Consider the following 18,637-nt stretch of genomic DNA (forward strand, 5'->3'; position numbering starts at 1 on the left):
ATTAATTTAGCAGGCCATTACCACTCTCTTTTGGCCCGTTTCCACTGAGTGGAACATAACAGTATGGGTCACCTTTATCAGGCTTGTATTTCCGCTGCTAAATAGGTACCAATGGTACCCTTTTGGTGGACGTGGTGAGAAAATGTCTCAAATGTCGTTCACAAATCATTTGAGAAGCACTTCTCACCTAACAGATACTTGTGTATAAATGTTCATTACTAACCTTTCTATAAACATGATTTGATTTTAACTGCAGATCAATGACAGCGCGAAATAACATATAGCCCATACAGTCATCTGTATCTGTAACCTTCACCAGCATATGTAGCCTCTGTTAGAGAGTAATTCCGTCATTCTGAGTTCACAATAGTCCAAAAGGCGATGATAGAAGTTAAACATGGCAGTTTGTTCATGTTTGCTGAAGGAATCATTTGCTACTTTGTTTTTTACGACTTCTCTGTAAACCAATAACGTTCAGCTGCTCGTCTAGCTCCTCTTTTTGGTACCCTTTTGCCGAAGGGTAGCCAAATAGCGGTACGGTACAATTTGCTCTTTAGTACCTTTAATAATAATAATTAATAATTCCTTACATTTATATAGCGCTTTTCTGGGCACTCAAACGCTTTACACAATGGGGGGATCTCCTCATCCACCACCAGTGTGCAGCGTCCACCTGGATGACGCAACGGCAGCCATTTTGCGCCAGACACACACCAGCTGATTGGTGGAGAGGAGACAGTGTTGAAGCCAATTGAATATGGGGATGGTTAGGAGGCCATGATGGACAGAGGCCAGTGGGCAGATTTGGCCAGGATTCCGGGGTTAAACCCCTACTCTTTTCGAAGGACATCCTGGGATTTTTAACGACCACAGAGAGTCAGGACCTCGGTTTAATGCCTCATCCGAAAGACGGTGCTCACTGAGCAGTATATCGTCCCGATCACTAGGCATTATAGTACCCACACAGACCGCAGGTTGGGCGCCCCCGTGCTGCCCTCACTAACACCACTTCCGGCAGCAACCCAGCTTTCCCATGTGGTCTCCCATCCAGGTACTGACCGGGCGCAGCCCTGCTTAGCTTCAGTGGGCGACCATGTGAGAGTTGCAGAGAGCTAGCTGCCGGCTTTAGACCAGGGGTTTTCAAACTGTGGGTCGCACAGTGAGTAAAAGTGGATCGCGCAACGTCACTTAGCTGCAGCTATATTTACGTTACGGTGAATCAAAACCAGTAAGATAATGAGCGATGTAAGTGGCTCTTGTATGATTTAAGTTTACTTAAGTGCTCATATGTTTCATGTTTACCATATTTTCTGTTTAGATATGTACTTTGCTGGTAGACTGAATCATTGCCCTGCTAAAAAATCCAGCTTAAACCAGCCTAGGCTGGTTGGCTGGTTTTAGCTGGTCAACCAGGCTGGTTTTAGAGGGGTTTTGGCCACTTCCAGGCTGGTTTCCAGCCAATTCCAGCCTTGTCTTAGTTGGTCAGGCTGGAAAATGACCAGCTAAAACCAGCTTGACCAGCCTGGTTTAAGCTGGACATAGCTGGTTTTGGCTGGGCTCCCAGCCTGCTAGGCTGGTCAAGCTGGTTTTAGCTGGTCATCGCCCAGCCTAACCAGCTAAGATCAGGCTGGAAATGGCTGGAAACCAGCCTGGAAATGGCCAAAACCCCTCTAAAACCAGCCTGGTTGACCAGCCAAAAAAAAAAAGGCTGGTTTAAGCTGGATTTTTCAGCAGGGTGTATTTCTGTTATTTCCTTGCAGAAAACCACACACTCACCGACACACACGCATATATACACAAAGACACACACCTTTCCTCCGGAGCACAAATCCTTGTGGGCATGTTAATAAACACAACTAAATGGAGTGACTACACTGGACCTCTGTTCTTACCGACAGCACCACTGGCTTCAAGCTAGCTACCTAAACATTTCCCTCCGAACTCCTTTTCAAGTATCTTCGTCAACAAAAAAACGATCACAGTTACAGCCAGCATGCCACAAAAAAGCACTTCGAGCTTAATTTTTTGCATCTCGAATCGCAAAACCCAAAAAGCCACACACCATAGGAGAGGAGCTGCTACCGCCGTCCCGCACAGACATCGTTGAGGAAATGTTGGGTAAGGATGCTGCAGTAAAGATAGCTAAAGTTCCACTTTCTGATAATACAGTGCAACAACGTACTAAGGAAATGTCTTCTGATTTACGCAAACAAACATGTGAAAAAATCTGCTGTAGTGCTGCATTTGGTCCTCAACTTGACGAAAGCACATATGTGGCAAAAAGTGCACATTTGCTGGCTTTTGTCAGGTACATTGACTCCACTGACATTGTTGAGGATTTTTTATTTTGCGAAGAACGGAGCCAATATTTTTGACTGATTTTAGTGGATGCATTACTTACCCATTTTTCTAAGTTAAAATATTATGGTGGGTCTTGAGATTGAATTACTTGCCTAGGTGGGTCCCGGAATGAATAAAAAAGTTTGGGAACCCCCCCTCCCCCCCCCCCCCCATAAGCAACCATAAAAACGTACTGTTACGACTGAAGATTATTTATTATTGCGGATTGTACTCTGTCTTTCTTTTGTCCCGCCTTGTTGTTTTTCTGTTGTCTCGTAGGCTCCCATACTGGCGTGATTCCCTGTTCTGACTGGCTGCTGGTCTGAAAAGCCTGTATATAAGGGAGCTTCCGGCAGAGTTCGGGGAGCTCATTTCTGTGCGTTCGGAGTTTGGAGTGGAGCTCCTGGGTTTTTCCTCTGGCCGACGACCAACAACCAATATTGTACTGATGACCATCATGCGTTAATATTTTTGAGAGTTTGAGCATGTAGGGGTGACCTGCCTATTTATTTAATTACGTTTGACTTTCTTTCTGTTAGGGAGTAAGGTAAACTTTTTGTATTTTTCTTTAAATAGTAATAGGTAATTTAGTGGATTTACTTTATAGATTCTTTTGTTTTTTATTTTGGCCTGTGGTCACCCTGACGAAATGCTCATTTATATTAACCACATTTTTCTATAATAAATATCTTCATATAAACTCTCAACTGAGTGTGTGAGTTTCGTTGTCGACCGAAGGGAATCTTTTGCTTTAAGATTTGTTTTGTTTGGGAAATCCACCACCCCAACACATTTATTTTTTTCTTCGTTTATTGTGCCTTTGTTGTTTCCCCTAGACTTGGGGCGTAATACGTACTGAATCGAACCGTACCACTCAAGAGGAAACGGGCCGTTTCTGTAATAGACAAAGGTGCATTTAAATTTAAAAAGTGAGTGAAATAAACAGCAGGTACATTTAACACGTTGCAGAAGAGTGCCTCACATGCCTCAGTATTGGTTTGTCAGATTTCTTTTTCATAGGTAGTGTTTGTTTTGGACAAAATTACTGTTAAAATTGTAAAAAAAAATGCATTATTTGACAGTTTCTTCTACTCATGTAATATACTGACACTAATTTAACAAGCACTGAGCAGTGAACCCCCATTACTGAATAGGATATTTATGTAACGGAGGCCAGCTAGTAGGTGCTGTGCAGGTAAACCTCACTCCTCTGACCTCTAAAGGTGCTCTAGCAACAGATGCTAGAGGCCATGGTCTTTAGCCTCCTTGGTAGAGCAACCGACTTCCATGCGGAAGGTCACCGGTTCGAAACCAGCTCGGACTGGGTTGGGTGGTGTAGGACCGGCGGGGTTACATTGGTGCCATGACCTGGATGGGAGTGAGGTTTAGGGGGGTGAGTGTAACGGAGGCCAGCTAGTAGGTGCTGTGCAGGTAAACCTCACTCTGCTGACCTCTAAAGGTGTTCTAGCGACAGACGCTAAAGGCCATGGTCTTTAGCCTCCTTGTTAGAGCAACCAACTCTCATGCGGAAGGTTGCCGGTTCCATCCCAGCTCGGGGCAGGTTGGGTGGTGTAGGACCGGCGGGGTTACATTTACAAGAATGAACATTTGTGTTTATATCGGTAATAGTCATAGATGTTTACATTGTGTATATATCTATAGGTAAAATCATCTTTCATGTGCGTGTCTCCTCCATTAATTGTCGTATCCATTACTTCTCACTGTGAGAAACACAAGGTGTGGTGCTCAGTTTCAAATGCACGTGTCTCGCAGTGAATGCGTGACCAGTGTTCCCAGATGTAGCTGACTGATTCCAGCCCAAAAACCTCCAAAACCCGCTGAAAACCAAAAACCACCGCCTAAAAATCTTCAGCCTATTATAACCTGTTGTGAAGTTGAGAGGGTGGACTGAATGAAGGCGTGTCTGAAGTTAGGGCTAAATCGATCGTCATAGCAGCCTCAGCCAATGAAATTCAGTCAGCAATAGGCTACTGTCTAGCAGGTGTATTTGCATACAGCGATCTGATTGGCTGACACTTCCGTCGGCCCTTGAAAAGTTGAGCTAGTCCCAACTTCTGCAGCGAACACAAAACAAAACTTTCCATCTGAAGCTCTTTCGCAGGACTCCACACTTGTAAACAATCGCTCCATTGGGCTCGTGCCGCTCGCACTGCTCTTGGTCCCGCCCAGACTCGTCAGCGCTACCAAGTCGACCAATCACAGAGCTTGCGCTACGCGTCGTTGGGACGTGTAGTTACATTTTTTGAGAGGTGCACGTCAGCGACGCCGACAGCCACGGCGTAGGGCTATGCGTCAGCGCCGTAGCATACGCGTGCGCTTGACGCAGCTGTATAAATCAGCCTTAAGGGAGGTGTCGCGGACGCCGCCCTCTCTTTATTGCCGCCCTAGGCGGCCGCCTAGGTCGCCTCTATGGAAGCGCCTGCCCTGTTTGTAATGCAAATAACGCAATTACACTGACTTTGGTAACTGTAGTCAAATTACACATATTTAAAAATGTAACTCGTTACATTACTGCATTCCCCAAAAATGAATACAGTTACTGTGAAACGCCTCACTCCCAACTCTGTAAACTACTTTCTCTAAAATATAAATGTAATTTAAACATTTTCTATCTGACAATCACAATTATGCAGATTTTAAACGTATTTTATCGTGGCCTGACTATCAGAGATGGACGAGGGTTTCATTCAAAGCAGAAATGCGGTGAGCATCTCACAAGGATACGGTTCTGTGTTTCTCATAAGTTTGTTAGCAAGGAAACCTGGAAACGGTCTCCACAAGATCAGGAATACCACAGGAGAGCAAGGAGAATGTTAGAAGTGATAATTCATAACAATAGGACTCCAAGGAGAACTGCATTTACACTGCAGGGTTCAAGTGACCCAATTCTGTTTTTCTCCCATGTGGCACAGATGGGATACGTAAACAGGAAAAGATCACATGAAATCCAATTTACTCAAATCAGATTCAGGCCTTGTACATGTGTGGAAATGTATCAGATAAGAATCAGATCAGTTCCCTAGTGTCTGCAGTGTAAACAGGTAGATCGGATCATCACCTGTCAATGAGAGTCGCGCGTCATTATAAGCTAGCAAATGACATAAACTCTGATGCTTTCATTTCAGAATAAAATTCAGAATTCCCAAACCTTAAATCTCACATACTTCTTCAAAAATGCGTTTAGTTGAATGCCACCAAGACTGCGTTTAATGTAGTTTGTCTAGATCAGCATTTCCAAACCCTGTTCCAGAAGGCACACCGACAGTACACAATTTCAACATCTCCCAAATCAAACACAGCCAAATCAACTCATCAGAACATTAGAAGAAATCCTGAAGTTAATGGGTCAGGCATCCAAAATGTGTACTGTTGGGTGTGCCTTCAGGAACAGGGTTGGGAAACACTGATCTACACCGCCCAGCAGGCTTTTATATATCATGGAAAAAATAAAAACAATCTCTCGTGCAAGAAATGACAAACAAAAAACACAACCGAGGAGAACTATGCGTCATGATCATCATGTCTCCTTTATTTCTGTAACTCTTTACCGAATACAAATTGTGTTTTAGTAGCTTTAGAAAAAGAGGCAAAATGCTAGAATCATTATTAATGGCCACAGTCAGGTCAATAACCAAGTATTAAACAGTGAAAGTTTGATTTATTTGTGATTACTATTCTTTCTCATTACTTTTGGTCCCTTAACAAGTGGGAGGCAAATATGCAAACTGCTATAATTCCTACACCGTTCCCCTGATTTGGATGTAAATACCCTCAAACTAAAGCTGACAGTCTGCAGTTGAAGCACACTGAATTGTGTCGATGTCCCAGTATTTATGGACCTTACTGTGCGTTTCCTTCCTTTTATTTTCATGCACATTTTGGTATATCACACAGAACATGCTTAATGGAAAAGCCAAGAAACATACACAGGGTTCCCACACTTTCATAAACCCCAAATTCAAGGACATTTTAAAGCACAATAATTTTAAATCAAACACCTTTGAATATGTAGCATCATGAAAGTCCTTACTGTACTTAACATTTTACTTACACTTCATATTTACATTAGTCATTTTAAACAGTAATTTAAAAAATGTGTTGAATTCCACACTGGTAATATTTAAATATGGTCTCTGAAATATTGATGTGCAGAAAAATTAGTCAATGTTAGTCAAGATGTAGATTTATTTTTACTTTAAGAATTTCATTTTTTTTCCTTGTGTTTTTGACAATTGAGTTCAATTGTTAAATTAAAACTATAAACAATTTTTATTTAGATTAATCTGTGTTTGTTTGTGTGTACTTTCCAGGCCTTGTATCCATATGTCTGAAATTCAAGTAGTACTTACAAGAAACATGGGAACCCTGCATACATTTTTAAAAGCGCACAACTTAGGATAAGCATTTTATCTGATTCAAAAAAATAATAATAATCAAACTATGATGGAAGTAAATTCCAGAATAATCATTAAAAATCTCATTTTCGGATGATAAAATGTGCTTGATAAGACATTAATGGACAACCCAGCATTTCCAGTACATTATAAAACATCTGAAATGTTGTTTTGCTCATTTTCCAAATGCCTCAGCCAAAGTCTGTCATCACAGTGGTTCAGTCTTATTATTATAATAACCTCCAGAACTGTCTTGAGCGTCGGTCTGCGCTCCCAAAGAGCGTCTCTCGCCTCCAAAAGCCATGGCATTGCCTTTAATCCTCTTCTTCTGAGGCAAAACTCATTCATAAAAAAAAAGACCTTCTCCCACCGTACAAAACTACATTTTTCTTATTGATTTTTGGCGCCAGCTTATCAGGAAGTGATCGTTTTGTTCTCTTGGACTCATTGGATGAAAACGCTGCTTTATACGCAAATGTTTCATGCGATATTACAGTATTGTGCGTAATGGCGAGTTCAGACTGCACGATTTTTAAAATAGTCGGATCACGGATGTTTTCACACTGCATGACTATCTGGGGTAGCGTTCTATCATGTGATCAGCGACAGGGGGTTTTACACTGCATGACTTTACAATAGGAAGAATCGCCGAGAACATTGTCTTGATCCACAAACCCCGTCTCACAACCAAACACTTGCGAGAAGCGACAGGGAAACAACGTGCGGTCACGTAGTATATCTTTTTTTATTAAATACATAATGAGAAAGACGGCTTTAATGGGGTAGAAAATTGATTTATTTTGCTCACCTGGCCTTTGAAAAGAATTTAACTCAAGCGTTTTTCTTTTTCGAGCCGGTTGTGGTATTGCTCAGATGACACGTTAGACAGACACGGGTGCTCCTGCCAAATTTATACTATAGTTTTTCCTATATTTCCTGGGTCCAAATAGACCAAAAAATACCCATGCAGAAACCTATACTTGTGGAAGCTGCTCTCATTGGCCGGGGCGCCACTGGGGGGGGTGGAGTTTGGACGATTCTAAGGGCCACGGATTTTGGGGACTCCTTCCCCACCCGCTCTTCACTTTTGTCCACGATATATCCCCCCCACTCTTCACTTTGAAAGGTGAAAGGTTGTGATAGGGCGGCCAGAGGCACCCCTGGCCCTAGGTAATAGCTAATGTTATTTTCAATCAGAACCGCACCACATGATTCTGAATCGCTGACAGCTCCAGATATTCATCATGCCAAATATCTGATGGATGTCGGTGACTCATCTGCAACTCACGTCTTTGATTGCTCAAACTGTGTGATTGTAACCAAAGTCATTTCACTTGGCAGCTGTCTTTGAAACGCCTCTCGGGCAGTATGCTCAGGCTCTCTGTCTCAATGGGGAATGATCAAATTCTTCAAAACTGGTTGCGAAGCTTACGATTACATTACATATTTGGAATCACCAATAAAATTAAACATCAACCGCTGCCTGAGAACTTCGGAGAACAAGGGTGAGTGTCCAAGTACTTGTACGGGTGTCCTACATTGCTCAAGTACTTCTATAAATAATCACTTGAGTAATAATGTTCTAGTGACAGCTACCTTTAATGTATTTACTTTACGAGGTATATCAAAGTCGCTATATGGCAAGTCATTTCACTCGGTGGCCATCTTTGCAACGATTTTCTGTCCAATCTTACGATCATTACATTACATATTCGGAATCACCAATGAAATTAAACAACAACTTCCGCATAAGGTTCGTTTCTAAATGTGTGTATCAAACAAAATGAAATCAAATGCGCACCTGAAAGGAACGAGATCACGACACCGACCTCATTTATTCTCGTTCTACACATCATCATCCTCTTAATAACGCCTTGTTCGAACGTGCTACCCTTCAGAAGTCGTCCACAACTTGGTCTTGATGGCAAATCTCCTCCAGAATGAAAGTCACCCTTTGTTTACAAGTTTGTGGGTGTTGTCATGTGATGCGCGTTTGACAGGAAGGACTGTACCTTGTGTTCGTTTTACACAGATTACAAAACCAGAAAACTTTTGCTGTTCAAGTGTGCTTGGTTCGTTTAAAAGAGGAGATTTCAGGCTGTTTTGGATATATTTCTTATGTCTGTGAAGCAAGTATATGCTGAGATTCCAGTGCGTTTGTTGACCACCAAACTGTTGTAAAGGCACACGTCTGGTCCGAGCTTATCCCTGAAGAAACATCAGTCTATAGAGATCAATGACTGGCTCCTTTACTAGTAGGTGGGGCTTTGTTGACCATATTGACTGTTGCACTTTTCCACATTCGAAACAATACGAGTGACACGTCTTGTATATTCTACAGCAGGGGTCACCAATCCTGGTCCTGGAGGGCCGGTGTCCCTGCAGTGTTTAGCTTCAACTTGCCTCAACACACCTGCCTGGGTGTTTCAAGTATACCTAGTAAGACCTTGATTAGCTTGTTCGGGTGTGTTTGATTAGGGTTGGAGCTAAAATCTGCAGGACACCGGCCCTCCAGGAACAAGTTTGATGACCCCTGTTCTACAGTCTTTGTTGTTATGAGCACCGATTTGCCTGTGATTCCAGGCAATAGTCTGCAAGTTTTCAAAACCTGTTGGTAAGTCAAAATTGGGGCTGAAATCATGTCGAAATAGTCCAGTTCACATCTTTGGGGAAACAGCCCTTGACTTGTCAGATGAACACGAAGTCCCTCTTTGCCATAAGACTTAGGTGAAAGCTCATATGAGAGTCGAGGCTTCTTTTATGACTGCAAATGGTTCCACAATCAAAATATACAAGACAATACTCTTCTCAGTGATTCATCATATGTTTAATGAGGGTTTTCTTCCGCATGAAACTCTTTCCGCACTGTACACACATGAACGGCTTCTCCTTGATGTGACTGTTCATGTGAGTATCTAAAGTGGTTTTATATGGAAAGTTAATACCGCACTGTGAGCAAGAGTAGGGCTTCTCTCCGGTGTGAATCCTCATGTGTAAAGTTAGGTTGCTTTTTCGAGTGAAAACCTTTTCACAATGAGGGCAAGTGCTTGTTTTCTCTCTAGTGTGAACTCTCATGTGCATCTCGAGTCTATTCTTTAAACTGAAACTCTTCCCACACTGAGTGCAAGCATGAGGCTTGACTTTAGTGTGAATCGTGAGGTGGTTTTTAAGGACTTGCAACTGGTTGAATCTCTTTCCGCACTGTGTGCAGGCGTACGGCCTCTCTCCGGTGTGAATCCTAATATGGTGCTGGAGGTGGTGTTTGTGAGTGAAACTCTTTCCACACTGCGTGCAGGAGTAAGGCCTCTCTCTGGTGTGAACTCTCATGTGACCTTCGAGGGCTTGCTTTTGACTGAAACTCTTGCCACACTGAACACATCTGAAAGGCCTCTTTCCAGAGTGAATACCCAAGTGGACCTTAAGGTTCTGTTTGTAACTGAAACCCTTTCCACACTGCCGACACATGTAATCTTGGCGTTTCTCAAACCGATCTTTCTCCTCCATTTCATTCGGCTCTTGACTCTCTTCTTTCAGGCCCATAAGCTCTAAAGAGAAAAAGATTACAGTTTTAAGGCACAAAGAAAGCCAACATAGGCATCATAACCAAGAATATATAGCATCTCATAAGCAATAAGAGCCTGAAAGTTACAGGTAATCTCATAATGTGTTAATATTAAACTCACTGGTTTCTTTAGGACATGCAAAGGCTTATAGGTACCAAAACCCTTACTACAGCAAACCTCCTAACATATGTCTCAGAATTTCCAGGAGACCATTAGTAGGGGCAGGGAGTTGGGGCGGCATGGTGGTGGTCTGAGTAACTAAGTTGAGAACCTGAAGGGGTGGGTGGTGTATGTGGTATTAATAATTGTAGCATGTGTTACCCCGCTAGTCCTACACCACCCAACCCGCTCCGAGGTGGGATCGAACCGGCGCTCGTCCGCATGGGAGTTGGTTGCTCTAATAAGAATGTTTTAAAACCATGGCCTCCAGTGTCTGTTGCTAGAGCACCTTTAGAGGTCAGAGGAGTGAGGTTTACCTGCACAGCACCTTACTAGCTTGCCTCTGTTACACATGGACCGGTAATCGTGGGAGTAGGATACTATACTAAAGTTGACAACCAGGTGTGGTGTTGGACTCTGTACCAAAAAGGTGAGTACTTGAGGTGGGGAGTGAAATTACAATAGTTTTCCAGGAGAAATAACAAAACGGGAGGGTGGCGGGGTGTGAAATAGAGGAGACTCCTGAGAAAAACGGGGAGTGTTGGCAGATATAAGGCAGACAATCCCCAATCAGTCATTATTATTGTCTATAATTATAGAAGAATAGTGGCCCCTTGGCTATGTTCAGTTTTACACTTTGGGGCTGATCACAACGAACATGCTTTTCTGTGTTGAGAACGCAAGGCTTTTGTTGACAAGAAAAAGTGAAGTGCACTTTTTACGTCGCTAGTCAACCACCGAATCAGCTGCGTATTGTGTGTGAACGTTGCTGTTAATATTATTATAACTGTAATATTTAATGTGAGTAGCGGCATGGTGGCTCAGTGGTTAGCATTGTCGCCTCACAGCAAAAAGGTCACTGGTTCGAGTCCTAGCTGGGTCACTTGGCGTCTCTGTGGAGTCTGTATGTTCTCCTCATGTTGGCGTTGGTTTCCTGCTCCGGTTTGTGTGTGTGTGTGTGAATGAGTGCGTATTGGTGTTTCCAGTGCTTGGTTGCAGGTGAAAGGGTATCTGCAGCGTAAAACATATTCTGGGATAGTTGGCAGTTCATTCCACTGTGGCCGGAGGAAAATTAATGAATGAATAAAGTCAGAGGAGCTGGGTGTAACTTCAGACGAATTTTAAAGAATCAGTTCATCTAAAAATCGAAATCTGGTCAATACCTCAACCGGTACCAGTCCGTGGATCAATTGGTACCGGGCCGCACAAGAAATCGTTACTTATTTTCATTTTATATATTATCTAAATCTGAACGATCTCTTATTTTGAAAAATGAGTGCCCAAATTCAACCCACAAGCAGCAAAATGAGTAAGAAACAGACGTCTTTGGAAAGTTTCTTTGCGAAGGGGAAAAGGTCCAGTGAGGAACTCGCAAACTGCCAAGGACATGGTCAGCAACCCATTTGTCAACAAATCAGGTGAATCCAGCAAGGCTCTGCAAGAAGATCAACTCCTGGAGATCGAAAATGACGGCAGCCTCAGATGTATCGTGTCTTTTCTAGAGTTCATGCTAGTTCGTTATTTCCAATGGAGGTGTGTGACGTCCTCGTGCCTTCCAGACCAGACAAACTAAGTTACATGAATGCGGCGAGCGCACTGCGAGCCACGTGACAAGAACTGACCAATCAGCTTGAGCTTGTATGGAATATAAAATTTCGGTAGAATAATTACCTCGGACGAACATAGAACACTCAAACACTGCAGAGCTTTGTAATTTTTCTCCATAAATAAAACTGGTATCAGATTAACAGCAATGTTTTGCAGGTCTCACGCCCTACTCACACGGGGCGTTTGCGGCGTTTAGGCGTTGCTCGCTGCAGAAGTTGGGACTAGCTCAACTTTTCAAGCACCGACGGAAGCGTCAGCCAATCAGATCGCTGTATGCAAATGCACCAGCTCAGACCGTGGCCTATTGCTGACTGAATTTCATTGGCTGACGCTTCTATGACGATCGCTTCAGCCCCAACTTCAGACATGCCTGCGTTGACGCTGAAGCCCCGTGTCAATGGGGCGCTCAGGGGATTGGAATGACATGAGGGGCAGTAATTAGTAACAAAATTTTAAAAGTCCCATGAAACCTGCATTTGTATTCAACAGTGTAGCCCCTCCCCTTTTTAAAAAGCAGCCAATAGTGTTATGCTTTTATTACCTCGCTGCCAGTGAGAGTGGCTGAGCAGAAGAGCTTCAAATGAAAAGCGTCTTGAAGGGGGCGGAGCATGTCAGACACTAGAGAGCAGTTGATTGGTTATGATTTGATGAGAAACTGAGATGTGAGGTGACGTAATTAAAACTGCTGACCCATTTATGCAGAAGTGACGAACTGCAAGCTTTATATGTTTATATCGGTATTATAACTTTCAAACGTGAATTTGGTCAGATTTGTAGCACACTAGCTACTTTAAAAACGAAAAATACTGATACTAACATCTAAAAAATCTTTCATTATGTATTTTATATATGAGAGCTTTAACAAATTCTGTATTATTCTTATTCGCTATTCTGCACATGACTTCACTTTGGCCACAAAGTGTGAAATCAAGTTATAATTAAATGTAGTTTATAAGTGTAACCTTGCCTCAAAAGCACTGAAGTCCCCAAGGAATTTAAAACTAACCATCAGTGTTGGGCAAGCTACTTGAAAAATGTAGTGAGCTACGCTATTAGCTACTCTACTTAAAATGTAGCTTAACTACACTAAAAGCTCCCCCCTGGGAAATGTAGCAAGCTAAGCTAAAAGTTACTTGGCAAAAGTCGCTAAGCTACCTACATCTAAACAATTTTAGCAATTTTCATTTTAAAATCGAAGCAAGTTAAATCCAAGTCTATCATATCTTAGTGATCAATAAAAGTGTCAATAAAACATTCGAGGCAGAATTCAGTACAGTTATTTACTGCAAATAATATGCTGTATTAACCAGAAACACATTATAGTATAACAGCTAAAACTAGATATTAAAGTTTATAAACAAACTTTATGGTGGCTTGAAAAAACGAATCTGAAAGTTTGAAGTGGTTTTAAAGTGTAAATAGCATGTTAGTATGATTCTAGCTTGAATTAGCATGCTACTAGCATGAATTAACATGTTATTAGCATGATTTTAGCATGAATTAGCATGTTGCTAGCATAATTGTAGCATGAATAAGCATGTTACTAGCATGATTCTAGCATGAATTAGCACATTACTAGAATGATTCTAGCATGAATTAGCAAGTTACTAGCATGAATTAGCACGTTACTAGTATGATTCTTGCATGAATTAGCATGTTGTTAGCTTGATTCTAGCATGAATTAGCATGTTACTTACATGATTTTAGCATGAATTAGCATGTTACTAGCATGATTCTAGCATGAATTAGCATGATTCTAGCATGAATCAGCATGTGACAGCTGTTACACATTTAAAATACTATAGTAATTTATAGTAAAGGGAAATATTTAGGAATGAGGATTATATTGTATATATATTTACACCACTTCATTAATAAATTACACTACAAAACGTAGAATCGTTAGTAACTATCATGGACTAATTGTAATTACCATAGTATACTCCAGCCTTTACTACAGTAAATTATAAATATATAACTCCTCTCCTTCAGTCATCTTTCCATCAAGCAAGTTTCTGGTGTCAGCCCAATAATTGATTGGTGACTTCACCAACCAGAGCGATAGGTGGCAGTAATGCACCAAAAAGTTTGTTGTTGAATGCCGTAAAACAGAAAGAAGAAATCTTTATTTTCACCATCATCTCGTCATCAGATTAACTGTCATCGGCTAGACGCCGGCCTCACAGCTCCGCGTTTGTCGGTGCTGTCACTTATTGATCCGGGATCTGTAAATATAGCTTGTGTGGATGCTACTTAACTAAAATAATAGTTTCGCTACTGAACAGCTATTTGATTTATAAAGTAGCAACGCTACCGCCATGCTACTGAGAAATGTAGTTAAGCTAGTAGGGTTAGTCTAAGGTGTTTCTAGCATGCTTAACCACGCCCCTCCTACTGTCAGTTTAGACCAGGGGTTTTCCAAGCGGCAACCTCCCGCTCTCCCTCAGGAAGCCAATACGGAAGTAACTAAAACTGCAATTCATCCGAAATTCCGCTAGTCCTGGCCGCTCCTGGCTCCAAAACAGAGCAAATTTCAATTGAGCCTACTGTTAGAATGGCCGACTTTACCGCAGAAAAAAAGGTGTTTACAGCCTGGTACAAAAAAAGATTTTGGTTAATACAGCTAATATTACCCTTCATGACAACTGTGAGGGGGGTGAATTTTTTTATAACTCATCCGTTTCCTTTATATTAAGTTATATTAAGTTTGCATAATTAAGGGCGTGGCCACTTGAGTGACAGTTAGGTCTCGTTGGTCGCCGTCACGTCACCTCAGCTGAATCCTGCAGATTAGCCACTGAACTCGGCGTATTTATCGTATTTCTGTGATGTTTTATGTGGCTTTACACAGTCAACTGCCTTTTGGACTTGTTTCCCACAATTATTAGATGGCATGGCATGCTGAGGGCACTTAATTTTGCTCACAAACCATTCACGTGGCCTCCGTTTCCCATGTGAGTAAAGTTATATACTTATATACCATCTCTATACATGTATTTGTTTTATTTAAGATTGTTTATATTTATATTTAGAGCTGTAATGCACTCCAGAATCTGTCAGATTGATTAGCTGTAGGCTCTAGAACAGTCATCTGAAGCGTTGTCATACAGTGTTCTGCTGGATTTCATCAATAGTCTTGCATTAACTAACACAGACTATATCTGAAGTGTTTGGAAGTAATTCGCGTTTTCCTCCCGTTTAAAAACGTCATAAGAACAATGTTTAGTGGCTCAATGTATTACAGCAGTGTTTTTAAAAGTCTAAACACTTTATTGATATAGTATACAACCAAGCACAAGTGGTCAGAATACAAACGAGTCGCAGGTGATAAAGTATTAAGCGTTCTCCCAAAGTAAAGTGTGTCTGAACCAGGTCCAAGCTAAATGCTAGCAGGTGTCTGTAGCTCCGCTCACTCTCCGCCTCTTTGCCCTTGTTTGGTATCCCGCCGTGGGTGTGATGACGCGTGACCAAAATGGCGACGGTTGGCCGCGCCTACTTGTGGCTTCTTTTGCGCTCTTCAGAAACCTATGGGTGACGTCACGGATACTACGTTCATATATTTTACAGTCTATGGGGTTTTCAAACTGTGGGTCGCACAGTGAACAAAGGTGGGTCGCGGAACGTCACATACCTGCAGCTATATTTACATTGCGGTGAATCAAAACCAGTACAATTGACGGCAATAACTTAAAAGTCTCTTACCCTAAAAATATCTAAAATGAGTTTCCTACAAATAGACAAAGCTGGTTATGTTTCACAGCTGTCTTTTTCTTTTTTTCGCACAACATTACGAGCACTGCTCCGTTTGAGCTCTCGCAATCTGTGTTTAGCCGGTAGAGTTCGTGCTGAGCGGAGCTCTCAGTTAGGGACCGTCGGAAAAGTGCTTATTTTTTTCGTTTTTTTTTTTTTTTTTGCTCCGTCCTGCGTGTTTTATTTTAAACACTACTAATTTTCTCTTAAATGAGCACAAACAGTTACTAAAGTAGTCGAATGCTTCATTATAGATCTGTGCATTCTTACATTAACTCATCTGTTATCAAACAAAACACTATGAGAGGTTCATTTGCTGCTCTTCACTAAATAACTATAGTAACTTTAATCAATATGCAAATACAATTAAAAGTGAATTAGATTTTATAGCTTTAGTTAATTTCTGTATAGGCCATGATTTTAATAGGCTAAACCTTTTATTTTATTTTTTATATTTTCTAATGTTTGCTATGTATTCTATCATTTGAAGCTATTTGTTGTCCCATAATTTTTACATACCAACCTTGACATATTGCTAATCAATAAATAGCTATAATGCTATCTGTTAGTTTTATCGTCAGCTAACGTTATGGAAGGGCATAGATGGTATGGAAAATAGTAATAGTAATGTAACTACCCCCATCAGTCCTTCCTCAAGCAAATGTGTAAATATTAGATCTATTCAGCAATAACGTTAATTGCATTGGCATATTTATCTGACGTTTTCCCAGCTTGTAGTATTCGATCAAAAAGCTATTTAGTTTCTTATGACTATACACTAGCAGTGGAATTTACTGTGATATGACGGGGCTTGATCATAATCCAGGGGCTTGATCAAAGGTTGATCATATTCTCTTTTGAAAAAAGAAGAGTATCTTTTTCTACAAAAAAATGATCACAGTTACAGCCAGCATCCCACAAAAAGCACTTTGGGCCTCATTTTGTGCATTTCAAATCGCAAAATCCAAAAAGCCGCACACCATATATTTTTGACTGCTTTGAATGGAGACATTTTTTTTTACCCATTTTTCCATATTAAAATATTATGGTGGGTCTTGAGATTGAATTACTTGCCTAGGTGGGTCCCGGAATAAAAAAGTTTGGGAATCCCTGGTTTAGACAACACACAGAAATGGTTAGGAGGAGGAGTCTGTTAGGTTGTAATCCGCTTGTTAAGTGTGATGTCTCGTGAAGCGGCTTCCGCGTCTAAACGCTGTATCAAACTATATGGGTAGACTGGTGAAATGGTAATAATACACATTTACTTAGCGCTGTAAAGCTTTCAAAAATCACGATTGCAATATATAAATCCATGCCAAATATCTGATGGCCAGAAAGTGAGTAATTTTTTTATAAATTGTTAAAATTTTGGCATTTGCGATGCAGCAAGCCCAGAGTTAGTTGTGTACACTATGACTTTAAATAAAATTCACTTTAATGTGATCATGAACGAATATTTTCTCAATTCAAATGAGTGACCCGGAAGCTGTATTACATACGTCGCCAACACGTCACCACTTAACAGGCTGATAACTCTCCTCAAACCATTTCACAATCTTTCTGAATGACATGCCTGCTTTACTACATCCAATCAGCTTGCAGCAGAAAAAAGCCACGCCCACTGTTTACTCGTTTAATATTCTGTTTCCCTAGGAACTGTACAGTGTTGCCAACTTAGCGACTTTGTCGCTGTATTATATGTATATAGCAACATTTCAGACCCCGTTAGCGACAAATTTTCAAAAAAAGCGATTAGCAACAAATCTAGTGACTTATTTAGGTCTTACTGGAGATTTTTTAGACTCTCATGTGTTCATTCTGTACTGTTCCTACTCTTCTCAACGAGCTGCGGGTGATGCTGCCGGCTCCTCCCATGCCTCAGAGCACTCACAGGTAGCCCAGTCCTCTGACAGCAGCCTCTCCCACCTGCAGCCTGGGAGCAGATCTCTCCTCTGATGGGAAATGACTTTGCACCGGCAGTGTGAGGTATTTCCCTTGTACAGTCAGACTGATCTGCTTCTTCTTTATTTGAACGATTTCATTTGATCACAATCACAGATATTATAGTGACATTTTCGTATCTTGTCTGAGTGTATTACCTCTACACATCTATACTGATATACTGTATTCAAACAGCAATACATTTAGTTAAATTGACATGCTTACATAAAGCGTAGTGCAATTATAAATACCCCTTTATTGACCATAGGCTGTTAAACGAACAGAAACGGTAGAACGTGATGATGTCAGTAATATGCAAATGAATGTATGACGTAATCTAGCGACTTTTCGGGCAGAGCCTAGCGCCTTTTCATTGAAAATAGTTAGCAACAGTGGAACCGCGTCACAATACAAAAAATAGCGGTCGCAGCTTCCGATTTATGGAGACGTTAATAATTTTGTAAGACTTTTGTAAAGTCATTCAGGACGCCTAAAGCCTAAATGCTATTAGTAAATATTTACAAAATAGTAAAGATCGCAATACAATAGCATACTTTATCCAAAATTCTCCTTCAAATAATAAAACTGTTTGATATACCTGCCATGTGATATGCTGTAAAAGCAGACATTTAATCAAATGAGCGAGTTGATCTTTGAGAAAGAAAGCCAACCTGTTTGTTCAGGATCTTCCTGTTTGACTGCGAATGTTTCTTCAATCATCAGGTCTTCACTCTCCTCTTTAATAAATGCCATCTTTATAACAGTGTGGAGATCGGTCGCTTCAGCAGGAGTTTTCCTCTGTGTTTGGACACTTTGTCCTGTTTAAAATGAGAATGATGAATAGAAAATAAAAGAAATACA

At 41.2% G+C, this 18,637-nt stretch overlaps 1 protein-coding gene across 3 annotated transcripts in view; it reads right to left on the reverse strand.

Annotated features, from left to right (window-relative positions):
* Nucleotides 1-5,869: 5,869 nt before the first annotated feature.
* si:ch73-266f23.3 overlaps nt 5,870-18,637 on the reverse strand; it is a 17,428-nt gene continuing 4,660 nt past the window's right edge. Inside the window, exons 2-4 of one of the 3 annotated variants that reach the window (XR_015481686.1) lie at nt 18,448-18,594; nt 9,388-10,300; nt 5,870-9,134 (exon numbers count right to left, since the gene is read on the reverse strand). Coding sequence is in view for 1 of the 3 variants with exons in the window: in NM_001328033.2 (NP_001314962.2) it covers nt 9,564-10,300; nt 18,448-18,594 (884 nt within the window). In the remaining 2 variants the exon portion in view is untranslated. Of the gene's footprint in view, nt 9,135-9,219; nt 10,301-18,447; nt 18,595-18,637 lie in introns of those variants that run through there. The other 2 variants (XR_015481685.1, NM_001328033.2) reach the window with 2 other exon arrangements.

This window comes from Danio rerio, chromosome 4 (assembly GCF_052040795.2).
Source record: "Danio rerio strain M-AB ecotype USA chromosome 4, GRCz13ab, whole genome shotgun sequence".
Lineage (NCBI taxonomy): Eukaryota > Metazoa > Chordata > Actinopteri > Cypriniformes > Danionidae > Danio > Danio rerio.